Source organism: Echinops telfairi, unplaced genomic scaffold (genome assembly GCF_000313985.2).
Source record: "Echinops telfairi isolate 266 unplaced genomic scaffold, ASM31398v2 ScPeMD7_6;HRSCAF=24_0, whole genome shotgun sequence".
NCBI classification, from domain to species: Eukaryota; Metazoa; Chordata; class Mammalia; order Afrosoricida; family Tenrecidae; genus Echinops; species Echinops telfairi.
In genome coordinates this window covers 23787759-23801493 of record NW_022103902.1, presented here as the reverse complement: position 1 = coordinate 23801493, position 13735 = coordinate 23787759, and the positions used below count along the sequence as shown (strand labels likewise).

Here is a 13735-nt window from a genome sequence, read left to right as displayed (position 1 = left end):
ACAGGGCAAGATATGACAAAATAATAATTTATAAATTATCAAGGGCTCATGAGGGAGAGGGGAGCTGGGAGGGAGGGGAAAAATGAGGACCTAATGGAAAGGAAATGTTTTGACTATGGTGAGGGCAATGAATGTACAAATGTGCTTTATACAATTGGTATATGTATGTATTGTGATAAGAGTTGTATGAGCCCCTAATAAAACTATTAAAAAAAAAAAGAATAAAATGCCATGGACTGTTAGGCTCCATAGGGATAAGGATGGCAAGACTTTTGCTCACATTGGACATGTTGTCAAGAGAGACCAGTCCCTGGAGAAGGACATCATGGTTTGTAAAGTGGAGGGGTGGCCCAAAAGAGGAAAGCCCTTGAGGAGAAGGGTTGATTCCATGGCTGCACCAATGGGCTAGGCATAGGAACAATTGTGAAGAGGGCACAGGACCTGAGAGTGCTTTGTTCTGTTGTGCATACGGTTGCTATGGGTCTGAGCCCATTTGATGGCTCCAAACAACAACAATCAAGATTTACACTCTATGAAACCCACTACCTACTTCATTCTGTAGTGTCTATGAGACAGCTAATCTACTCAAAGGCAGTGAGTTGACGGGGACATTGCCTGAGTTGATGGGGCTCAAGTGATTGTAGTTGAATTGCAAAGGTAACTTTCCTTGATGAATTACCCAGGTTGGTTTGTTTTCTTGTAATTTAACTGCTATCTTTTTAGTACAAGTCCATTCTAATTTATAAGGACCACAGGTTTTCAGAATAGAACTGCTCCATAGGAATTTTAAGGAGCCCTGGTGGTGTAATAGTGATGGGTTAGGCTGCTACCCTCAAGGTCAGCTGTTTGAAATCACCTGAAACTTGCGGGGAGAAAGACAGACTTCCCGCTTCATAAACCCACAGGAGCAGTTCGACCTGGTCTTATAAGGTCCCCCTGAGTCCTCATGGACTTGATGGCAGTGAGTTTGTTTTAGGATAGAGATTTCAAAGCTGTGACCTACAAGAAGCAGAAAGCAACCCTGCGGTGTTAGGAATCTTCAGCTAGTAGTTGAGTATTTAAGGAGGTCTGCCACTCAACACCAATACAGTGTGAAATTATCCTGAGCAGAAGATACAGGGGTGCCCCACCTTGGTGCTTCCTTGTAACTTAAACACACAGCCTGAACATCTGTCTCACATCATTCACAGCTTTGCAACACTCTCTGGTCCTATAATTCAAAATCGAACCTGCACTAATCCATGAAGGCAAAGGAGTCCCTGAAGCCTTCTGGGGACAGTTTATTGCCCTACCTTTCTAGCTAGCAGCTCCATTTGAGTATTTTGTTTTCATTGCTAAAATTCTTTCAAGGCAGTTTTTGTGATTGCAGTATTTTTCCATGTATATCACTGCTATAAAATTAGATTTGGCATGAATTCCTTTGATCTCTGCTTTTGAAGGGATAAAATTCATTCTCAACAATCGAGGGCATTAGATATCCTTCCTTGTTTAAATGCTTTCTTGCAAATAGTAACATCATTTTCCTAGCTAATGTACAATAGTTAGGAGAACATAGTAGATAATTTGAATTAACCTTTCCATTAACTTTGCATTTTAGCCATGTGTTTCCATCCTCAAATTTTATATAGCAATGGCTACTTTGTAATTGAACTGATAATTCATCATACTGGTAATCAGTCTGTTTTATTTTGATTATTTGTATTAAGTAGTGACAAATGTATAATCTATTGATATTATATTATTTGTAATTACTAGAGTACGATTTTAATTCTCATATTATTAATCTAAATTAAATGGCACTCTGAATGTATTATCTCACATGTTTTTAAATGAATATTTCAGAATTAAACCATTTCCTTTTTATCCTGATCGTTATTTTTTTAAAACAAAAGTTTTGCTTGTTTTTAATTTTAGAGGGCTCTGATTGTGTAATTGTATTTGACAGTGAAAAAAGAATGAAATATTTATGGAGTACAATAATACAATGTAATTTGCTTCAAGAAATACCTACTTCTAATTCTCATAATTACTTGTACTTTAAAAAATAAGTTATTAGGTGATTTTGTGGGTAATAAATTTGGGTTATGGTTATTTAAAGGTCTTTCTGATGTAGACAAGGTAACACATATGGGAAGTGGTGCAGGAAGAAGGATGGGATCTATCACTCAAATATTCTTACATCTTTTATCAGTGTTTTTAATCACAATTTCTCTTTATTACTGTGCAATCCATGACTGAATGAGATAATGAGCTTATGCATGTACTCAGAAAATATGGTTGTAGAGTTCTACAAGTGACAGAATGACCTATTATTATCTTGTTTATGAGCAACTATGTGTTACATAAACGGTTTTTTTTACAAATTTGAAATGTGTATATATTTTATTTTTCCCAGTGAGTACACAATACACAATCTTTGACATTACTATTAACCAATTTTATGCCAGTTTCTTTGCTGATCCAACATCAAATGAATCACATTAAATTTTGGATATTGTTTAGTTATATAACAAACTCCCCCCCAAAAGAAAACAACAAAAATATCTACCTATAAAACAAAGTATAAAAAATTCTACCACGGCCACAAAATCCCTTATCTTGAAACACTTCAAAGTCACAATAAATGATTTTGAAAAATATGAGATTAAAAATATCATTAAAGTGAACTTCATTTTTTGAGGGGTGGAGAATGATTTCATTTGAAGTACACATTATAGAGAAAGAACATGGAAGTAATTTCACCTCTAAGATAATGCAGAGAAATATGTTGTTTTACACGAGTTCCCTGTCATGTAATTCTATGAGTACAATATACAGAAGCAGATGAGCAAATAAGTGAAAGTCTTGGTTCTGCATATATTTAATACTGACACACAATCAGCTTCCAGGGGGGGAAATAAACCACAGTTGAGTTCATTATAATTGTTAGAATTGTGTTGCCAATGGATAATCACCATATTTTATTTAATAGAAATTCAGTGTTCCACCAAAGCATATACAGACTTTCAACTGAGAGTCGTCTTCAAATACTCAATACTTTAAATACTTTAAATCAAACTTGGACACAAAACACGATCAAATCAAATCTATTTTGTCACCCAAATCCAATAAAATTGAAAAAAAGTTTTTTACTTCTTTTTGGTTATGTGAGACTTCACTGTCGGCCTTCTTTTTCCTAGATTCTCCCATATGATCCCACCTTGCTCTCAAATGATGTGGAGACGATGTGGAGACGAGGTAGGGTGATTCAACCTGCATACACTGTGGCATACCTGAGCTGGAGCACTGCGACTCTTATTTCCTGAACAGAGCCTTTCCACTTTACAAACAGGGCCGCACAGGTGCTCGGAGTGACAGCACAGCGGCATGGGCAGTCCGTGCAAGATAAGATGGTATTCTATCCCACCCAGAATTCTTTGCGGAGGCTCATGCAGGCCTAGATAGACCTGAAGAAGGGTGAGCTACAGTGACTTTCTAACTGCATATATTTAATCTGCTACAAAATTTAAACATGGTGGTATTCAGTTCATGTTGATTTATACTGATTAGCAGATTTCTGCACACCCCGTGAAGTCTAGGACTTATTTTTTATTTTTTATCATGTTTGTTGAATTCACTTGGATAGCCATTGTACTTTCTCATACCAAATGTTTATATACAGATATTTGAGGTTCAAGATTTGACCAAACAATTTATGTAGAAATAGATTTAACAGGGAGCATGAACCAGGTCCAAAAGACCATTTTCAAATAACCTTACAGTCTGTATTGACATATGATAACTGTAAGAGTTCATTTCTATGTACTAAAGACAATCAGGAAGTTATATTTTGCCCCACATGATCTCACAAGTTACCTGCATCCAGATATCTACACGTACACCTTACAAGGGGCCAAAGGCTACGTATAATGTGTCTGATGAACTGGCACGTATGTTTTAGACTTATCTGGGTTGTAGAGGGGCATAAAGGGAAACACACATGGACGGTACTGCTGAGCGATCAGGTTGGTTTTTAATAGAAATCAGTGAAATAGAGAAATGCCTACGCAAATCGCTCAGCACCTACTGCTCTGAGGACGTGTGTGTGCTGAGATGCATCCCCTTCCTGAATGTCCTTGTCCTAGAGCAGTCAGTCTGCAGTGACACGCAGACGCCCATGGTAGAAAGTTGATCACGCGTTGACGAAATGTGTCTCCGAAATCTTTCTCTCTTTCTTGGAGAAATGAACTCCGTGGCAAAAAGTGGTGGGGGCCCGTCAAGCACGTTGCCTGCTTCTTTGTCAGCACATACAGCTATGGCATACCTTTGCCAGTGGGAACTGTCATGGGTCGTGTATGTTAGAGCTGATGTGAATCATGACACGGGCTACTTTTCAAAGTACCAACTGCTCTACCCCACGTAGGGCAGGGAAGCTAGACAAGGGCCAGATTGTAAATAGGGTAGGCAGCACATGAAAACGTCACAAGTAAGGATTCAGGAATGCTTTCTTCTACTTGACTGATTCATTATACATGTACTGTAGCCGACATACGTTTAAAAATCATATTTCTTCTGACCATACATGATCAATGCTCAGGACATGCTGGCTCTCAAAGATGTGGAAAACAAATGAGGCAGGACACTGATTTTAATGTCCACTTACAAGGTTTGGTTTTATTTAAAAAGTGTATAAACATGCATTTTTTTTCCTTTTTAGTTTTTCTTTTCAATTTACTCATTCAAAATGGGTCAAAGGGATTTTAGTTGGTAGCCCGATTCAGAGAATGTACCATAAAATATGTATTCCAGTAAGTCTACTTAGTGTGAACTGAACATACTTTGAGCATTGCTTTTCAAGCGTTTACAATTTGGTTATACATTTGGTGGCATCAACTTCTGAATTGAATAAAACACAAAATTGTACATAGACTGCATTATCTTTAAAAAGTCGAGATTGTTAAGGGATGCAGCTCTATCCTCTAGTGTGTACTGTACATGTATTAGCAAGATGAAACGTGGTTTTGCAATCGGGTTTGCATTGGGAAGCAGCCTGACTATGTCCTAATGACAAACTGCCTCGTCAACCATTTCTTAGATCTGCTAGAGTTCATTTTGTGTGTCTCCTTGGAGAACTTCATACTGAATTCAGACTTCATGAGTTGTAGCGAGTCATTACAATCATTCACAAAATTCCTTAGAACCAAAAAAAACCGAAAAACAATTGTAATATAAATGCAGCTTTTGTGAAACACCTTAATTCCTTTTGCTTATTTTAATTCTCAAGTGGGTCAATTATAATGACAGTTAAAGGTGTTCTTTCCTTTCCTTTGTTTTTCCTTTTTTAAATCAGGTTTAGTACATCTGAACTAACTGTGTAGTTTAATGTAAATTCATTCTGGAGATTTAAACTTCCTTCTTTTGACCCCTACTTTCTCGATCGTAAAAGCTATCTTTCGGCTTTCTTCTTCACTCGCCTGTGATGTTCAACATGGACTTTGGCCAATGCCATTGTCCCCTTGCCTCTTCCTATTTCTACAGCCCAACTGAAAGCCACCGAACAAGACTGGTTCCATCCAGCATCACCCAGCCCAGCTAACAGTACAGACTCTCCCTTCCACATTCAGGCTTTTTCTTCATGTCACGAGGAGTAGAGATTTGTGCTTATCACCAAATAAAATTGCAGTGCAAAATTTAAACTTAAAAGTGACACAATTAAAAGTTAATATATGGCACCACAGCCTATTAATTCACATATAGTACAACAGACCAGTAAGAACAGACAATAATATGAACAGAGCTAAAAAGAGTGAGCTTGCATAGCAATGCACAAAAGAAATTATATACAGAGAAAAATCCTTTTTTTTTTTTCTTCATGGAGGGAGATTTTTTTCTTTCTTTCTTTTTTATATGCTCCTGACAAGAAAGAGTTAAGGTGGGTGGTGTACTTAAGAGAAGAACACAAGTAAAAGTATCTGTGGGATATGTGTGGCTGTGTGTCTTTACATTGCATTTACAGTTCTTCAATAGTACATAAATAAGGAAATTGTTCATTGCACTGTTTCGTGGCATCACTTCCAGGAGTGCAGACCTGATGGTCCTTCGGAGCAGCATTGCACGTCTCCTCTCAATTACTCTACAGAGAAGCGATCAAAAGAGCAAAGAAAATCACAGTTAGAAGCAAGTTTGCATGTCAATGAGGCATGTTTTCATCCTGACAGGAGGATAAAACAGGAGGCCACCAGATAAAACATAAAGATCAGATCACCAGATCACACTGTGAGTTTGTGATTGTAAGACATTTTGCTCTACTGAGAATGGGGAAGGGCGTTTTACTGGACGAGAGGCAGGGATGAAAACACTTAAAAATGTTAGCAGTCAGTGTGAACGTTCTCATGTCCTCTCATCACTAAGTGGTTGAGAACATTAGGACTCGGGCTTTTCGCTGAGCCAAAATCCAAAATCAAACCCATGACCAGTGACATGATTCCAACCCACAGGGACCTAATAGACAGAGCAGGATTTCTAAGACGGCACATCTTGAGGGGCGAAGATAACTTTGCATTTGTCTTGGGGGGCAACTGATGGATGGGTTTGTCCCAGTGACCTGGTGGTCAGCAAGCCAGTGTGTAACCCACAAGGGCCTCAGGGCTCCTGCTCCCTGAGCCATGTTTTAAAGTGGAATTCAACAAAGCAGTTAGTTTAACTCTAACATGGAAAGGTAGAACTGATAACATCTCTGCTAAAGTGAACACAAGTTATTCAACGGTTTTGTTTGAATAGTGACTTTTTGCACAGAACCCAGCATTTGATATTTTGAAGACACGATTTTGTTGTACTAACTAAAATGCTTGTTCTGCAAGGAGTTTTAAAAATATTTCCAAGATATGTTGTTATAAACAAATGTTGCCAATAATTTAAAATTTAAGACCATCTTGTTTCCAAGTTCACGGCCAGATTCAAAAGCAGCTATATAAAGAACAAGGAGAAACTGGGAATGAGAAATCCCTCAGGAGGTACTTTGGTACTGCTAAAGGGACAGTATGTTGTCCTTTCTTCAATTTGCCCAGTTAAAAGGGAAAATAAAATAATGATGTGGCTTATACTTAATTTAAATCTTAAAAGTATTAAGTCTGGTTTCCTAAAGTAGAACCAGTTTTAACAGTATAAATTGAACAAAAATGGTGTGAATTATGATCAAATCTGTTCAAAATTATAACAATTTATTTTCTCCCCGTGGAGCAGGTTTTTTACTTTTCTGAATTGAGACTATGTGTGGCAGTCCCGCTATGAACAATATATTCTTTCCAGATCATGCTAGTTTTTTGCCATGCCCTAAAGCACTTACATAATTCACCTGTAAACTGTCCTTGACTATTTGGGCCCATATATCCTATGTCAAGAAGGTCGCTGGCATTGCGCTGGTGGCCTCCCCTCAATACCTCGGCTTTCCTGGGTCCTGTGGATCCTTTAGAGGAAGCTGTTCCTGATGAGCTGTGACCACCGGGAGATGGGAAACTGGGCTTACTGTAGGGCACCAAAGCCTCTTCTGGAAAAGAAACATAAGGGCTGAGGTGAATGGCCGCCTGTGGCAAAATGCAGACGCGATTCTGAAACACAGCGGACCCTTTCACAGTGATAAATAAGAGGTGTAGCATGGCCCGACTATGAAAAGGATTTCCATGTGTAAGCAACATGTCCTACAATAGAATCAAAGCAGTAGTCTATAAAAGAGATTTGAGGACACATATACAATGTTACATATTATTTATAACATCTAAATTCCATGATTATAAAAGGGAACTGCATACAGTGAACCACAGTTCGCTTAGCAAAAGCAAATCTGAGCATACTGTCTGAATTCCATGAGAATCCAGTTTAATTTTCCCTTTAAAATTGGCACTTGGTTTTGGCTTGTGTTTAAATGATAGCAACATTTTCTCTACCAATTTAGATAAAGGACTATAATCTGAATACCTTAAAAAAGTGTCCTAAATTTCTGTTGCTGAAAGATCATATTTAAGAAACTCTCTATCTCCTTAAAGGAGCCCTGGTACCATCGTAGTTACACACTGGGCAGCTAGCCGCAAGGTCAGCAGTTGGAAACCCCCAGCAGCTGAGCAGGAGAAAAGTGAGACTCCCCACTCGTGAACAGTTAGTTACAACAGGGGCGGTTCTGCGCTGCGCCCCAGGGGCCCCACGAGCCAGAAGCAACTCCATGGTAGTGATGGCTCTTTAAAAACCAAAAGATAAAGAATTGTTTTCTGAACCCTCTCACTACCCATCACTCATGATGCGGACGACTTAATTACTTCATTTGGAACTTTTTCCCCCTTTCTCTCGGTGTTTCTTGAGATTTCCTTTTGTACACTCTCTCCACTTTTCTCTCTTTCCAGGATGAGGGCATGAGATAGGATGACTAAAAAGGCCTAAGAATGCATCCTTTCTCTACATAATCTGTCTGACCACAAAAGACGTAATTTCTCACAGCAGGGATCAACCTGCAATCAAAGGTCTCATTGGAACTGATCATGGGTATTACAATTCATCCTTGGGCCCTTACATAAAAAACAAAAAACTACATTTAAAAAACCGAATAACAGGTTGTGACAACATTTAATTACTGAAAATGCCTGGGTAGAATACATATCTAGAAAAGATTGGTCCTGAATAAATAAATAAGTCAATATGTAAAGAAACTCGGTTATTGTTAGTTTTTCCCCCATCAATAGTCAATGACTCCCGAAAAGCAAGGAGATAGTAAACAACAAAAAATCGATGTATTTAACAGGCTCACCGTCCACCCCACTCCCACCCCAGCCCCCATAAAAACAATCGGCCATCAACTATAAAATTTACTTTGTAGTATTTCCAGGCAGTTTGATTATATGAACAAGAACATTTCCCATCTAAGAGTTTATTAACAATCAACTACAATTAATCTGCTGGGAACTACAGTTGCTTTTCAGCCTATTGTGGCACAAAGACTGTGTAAACGGGCATTCACTTAAAATTGTGTCTGTTCTTTCCATTTATTCACCTGCTGACTTGAAGTCAGTTTTTTTCCAGTGACTTGCTACTTTAGCTAAATGGGACAATCTCATGGAAAACAGCAATTAAACTGACACTGACTAGGAAACCTAGTGGTCTTACAATTACTTAACATGATTATTAAATGGCATACATCAATGGATAGATAGATGAATCGTCTCTTGAACACTTAGATGAATCTTGGTGTTCTTTTAGGATCAAAACACCCTAAATATGTTCACCTAAGGAACCCCACTAATGGCCTGAGCCTGAAACCTCCCTGTAACCAGTTGTCATTTTTCTAAAACACCTGGTAGAAAAAAAAAAAGATAAATGTCCATACTTTCTTGGAACTGGGCAGAACACACCTGATCCAACACCTTGTTTGTGGGGGGCCTTCCGAATATCTTCTTGGCGTTCGGTGGAGTTTATCCAGTCCTGGGTTTGTCGCTGCCACTCTAGAGAGGTTCTAGCTGGACAGTCCAGTGAGCTCTTTGTGTCTTCTAAGTTGGATGCGTGTTGTCTCTCCAGAGAGCTTCCTTTTCTCTCTGTGGAGTTTTCCACGTGACCAGCATGCGGAGTTGGGCCTATTTGTTGCCTTAAACCCTGACCTGGTGGGGGGTCTGGTGGTGGTGGAAGATCTAAAAATTTCGAATAACGTTTAGAATGTACTAAAATTTCATGGAAGAGACAGGTTTTATTGCATACTGAAGAATGCTTGCCCTCATACAGGTATCACCCATGCAAAAGAAATGCGGGGAAAGTCAAAGACAGCCACATCTATCCAGAAGGCACATCACTGAATCCTCTGTGTCTTTTGACCATAGCATCTGACATCAGATAAACCAGTCTTAGCCAGGCCTCGCGTGAGTGAAGTTATTGTTTTCCATGGCACCCGGAGGTGCATGTTCCGATTTAAAGGCCAATGGGCAGATTTACCATATCTAATCCATTGCCCGCCCCCGCCTGACCAAAATAGAAATGCCAAGACACAAAATAAGATGCCTGGAAATTCTAGCAGCTGTGCTAATAAAAGACCCTTGGAAGAACAAAAGCTCTCCTGCCAATCTCCATAGGAAATGTCGCCCTCGGGAAATTAAGAACTATATGCCGTATCATATGGAGCATATGACTGCCTTTCTCCGTGTATGTGGCACGGTGAGCAACAGTCAAAGGGTTAAGCTAACATTTATTAAATGCAATTAACATTCTGTCTGACAACCAATTCTCACTGTTCGTTTCATGAGTTAGCTAATGAGTTACAACTAATATATTATAATCTTCCAATGTACTAATTTTAATAAGTAATAACCAATTTTCAGAGTACAGATTGAAAATGCTTCATGGCATTAGAGTAGACAATGCATCATGAAAATGTGAGATGGAGTGGAAGAGATAATTTTTCAAAAGGCCTCTTTAAATAAAATATCATATCTGTAAAAATTTAAACTTCAATAGTCTGCTAAGTTTTGGACTTTCCTGTTATTGGCTCTCCAGTATTGATACTGTCACATTTTGAATGCCTTCAATTGTGAAATCATATTTCCTTCATTGACCTGTATTTATTGAAAATTACTAGTTCTGAGAATTACCTGGCTGAAAACTGTCTTCTAATGCAATCTTATAAAATTATTTGGATCCTTTCTCTTCTAATTTTTCCTGCATGCTAACAGAGATTTGTTCATTAATCCATGGAGTAGAGGTGATTTTGTTATTTCTTCATAAATATGATGTTATATATATTTATTTAATTAACAGTGCACATTATATAAAATGAGGTTCCCTTGTGGTGCAATGGTTACACACTAGGGTGCTAACTGGAAGTATAGGGGCTCTAACCCACCAGGGGCTCCAAGGGAGAAAGACTTAGTGATTTGGTTCCATTCAAATGATCACCTAAGGAACCTATAGGGAAGCTTTATTCAGTCTTGTGAGGTCACCAAGGGTTGAAATTGGCTTAATGGCACGCAACACTAACAATAACATTGTATTCAATATAGATACTTTTTCATGGTATTTTTGCAAAGGAGTTTTGTTTCCCTACTATTATTCAATGTGTAAAGTTTTAGAGGGAAAAATGTAAATTTCTTTTTTTTTAATGTAAATTTCTTATGTACCAAAGATCTGTTTCCCTTCAGGTAGGATAAGCTGTTCCTTTCAAAGATTTTCTTAAGCTTTATACTTTCACTTAGAAAGAGTCCTGTCCTGCATTGAAATGGTAACAATTATTTCCTGAATATCTGCCATGGGAGTTCCCAATTCGGAGCAGCCTTCACAGTTCTTGTACCTGGTCGCCTCCCTAGATACAACTGACTAAATATTCAGGGAGTAGGATCTCTGGCTGGGGGGTAAAAGTTGCATTTGTAGCATGTCTTTCTTTTTTTTAAATGAAGAGCTAATCTCATATTAGTATATTTATTGCAGAATGATTCAACATGAGGTTTGGTCTTTTCTTTATATTCAACACTGACTTTCTTCAGTACATGTTATTATAATTGCAAATTAATTATTTATTGACTATTTGAGTCATTGGATTTAGACAGCCAATGGGGGTGGGGAGTGGAATAATTGTACTTGTTTTCAAAATAACTTAGTTTGTCATTGATTTTTGTTCTCCCTCAGAGAAGCCTAATTTTAAAAATGACAAAATGGTCTCTGCTTATGCCAGCTAAAAATCTGATTACTATTTAATTTAAACTGAAATTATATGACCACATAATTAAGTAATATCCTTAGAGTTCTGATATTCTAAAATAGAGCATTGAATAAATGAATTGGATAAAAAAGGAGACAGTTTTAAAAGCTGTGGATAAGCTAAAACTATGCAATCAAATCTTGTTACTTTACATTAAACTCATTAGTTCTTTCTATATTGATACATTGAGAGTAAATAATTGTACGACGGGGTCTCTGGCTGGCCTATTGAGATTTGACTACAGTCAAGTACACAACAGTTCAATGAGTTGCATTTATTTCATTGCCCACTTTTTTTCAGGTTGGAAAAAGGATGCACAAAAAGAGCAAATATCTCCACCCTAGATCTCTCCTCCCCTGAACCCTAGACCCATTTAATCAAGTCTTCATTAAACAACTCCATAACGTTGCTTAGAACCTATCTAAGATTCTGTGTATCAAAACCGGGCTCTGGAAGCTGCTTCTTATGTAGTGTTCCTCATCTTGGTTAATAGCAATGTCATTGTACAAATGGGCTGAAGGATTTGGTGTAAACATTGCTTGATCATCTGTGTCAACTTCATCGCAAATTATATCAGCTCTAGCTCTAAAACATAAAACCAAACTCACTGCCATTGGGTCAGTGCTGACTGATAGCAACCCCCTGTGGGTTTCCAAGACTAACTCTTTATGGGAGTAGGAAGTCCAGTCTTTCTCCCGGGGAACTGCAGGTGGTTTTGAAAAGTCTGCCATGTGGATAGCAGCCTAATACTAACCACCACCCACCAGTGCGCCGCAAATCTAACCTTTCTCATCTCTTTTATTCATTCCACCTTGATATGACCCAATATCATCTACTCTACATTTTTTCTCAACTTCTTGTTTTTCTTATTTACACCCTTAACCCAAGTCAGTTTCTCAACAGAGCAGCTACAGTGATTTTCTCTCTCTCTCTAGATTAATGATATATTACCTCTGACTTCAAACGCATGCCTTCAAAACACACACACAAGCACACACACACACACACACACACACACACACACACTTCGAGTGGTTTCCCATTCAAAGCAAGCACCAACACACAAACACTGGCCTCAGTTCATTCTCTGACTTCATACTCTAGTGTTCTGTCACTTCCTGACACACCGCTTCCGCTGTTTTCACCAAGTAAGTCCTAGGCTTTCTCTTGCTTTTCTCCTGTCCTGAAACGATCTTTCCTCAGATGTCAACGTTGCCCTTTCCCTCATCTTCTCCCAATCAGTCCCTCAAATGCCACCTGCTCAGGAAGGCCTTCCGTGGGCTCCTTCCTTACCTGGGACGCTCGGCCTCTCTCCCACACTGCTCAACTTGCTTCGCTGTGCGTTTTTTATTGGTCATCATCTTACATAGGGGATATTTTCTCTTTAGGTGAAAATCTTTTTCACTTTATTTATCCTCAAACACTAACATGTAGCTCCAAGTGGACAAGGTGTGTGCTTTGGTCCCCTTGCCTAGCACAGTGCATGTGATGGATGCACTTTTGGATATGTAGATGAATAAAAAGAAATTTTGCTTTTTAGCACAAATAAATAAGCTTGTTAGAATGGAACAATGAAAAAACAAAACAAAATGTGCAGGAGAGGCCAATGAAATTTCTATCTCGTCCATCGTATAGGAGTGTTGCTCATCTCCAACTCATATATTGACATTCTGTCTTTCTTTCTAAAATCAATGAACTTGCTTCATAGTCAAAAGCAAGGATGTGGCAGAGCTGAGAAAGAGAAGCTCCCCTGAATACCGTGCTAGGAACAAGAGTAGGATGAGGCAGGCTAAGAGGAGGTGGTCTAAAGTATAAATGTTAACAGGAAGGAAACTCCTCACTCTGGGGGACTGGCCCCAGTACCAAATACTAAGTGGATGCCTGCCCCTCACCCAAAAGAATTTATTTCAAAGGATGGCACTGAATCTGCAGCTCCCGGAGAGGGACATATCTGATCAGAGCACACTGAAACAGATGAAGGGGGAGAAGGAGAGACTGGAGCACGTCCTGGCCCACCAGGCCTTGAGGACCATG

At 38.7% G+C, this 13735-nt stretch overlaps 1 protein-coding gene across 11 annotated transcripts in view; it reads right to left on the bottom strand.

Moving 5' to 3' along the window:
• Positions 1-2193: 2193 nt before the first annotated feature.
• The window catches only part of ROBO2 (roundabout guidance receptor 2), a 1556064-nt gene continuing 1544522 nt past the window's right edge, over positions 2194-13735 (bottom strand). For 5 of the 11 annotated variants that reach the window (XM_045286134.1, XM_045286139.1, XM_045286136.1 and 2 more), the window contains 3 exons: positions 9375-9647; positions 7325-7525; positions 2194-6112 (listed from right to left, as the gene is read on the bottom strand). In XM_045286134.1, the coding sequence (XP_045142069.1) occupies positions 6111-6112; positions 7325-7525; positions 9375-9647 (476 nt within the window). In that variant the 3' untranslated portion in view covers positions 2194-6110. The remainder of the gene's footprint in view (positions 6113-7324; positions 7526-9374; positions 9648-13735) is intronic. The other 6 variants (XM_045286141.1, XM_045286143.1, XM_045286142.1 and 3 more) reach the window with 3 other exon arrangements.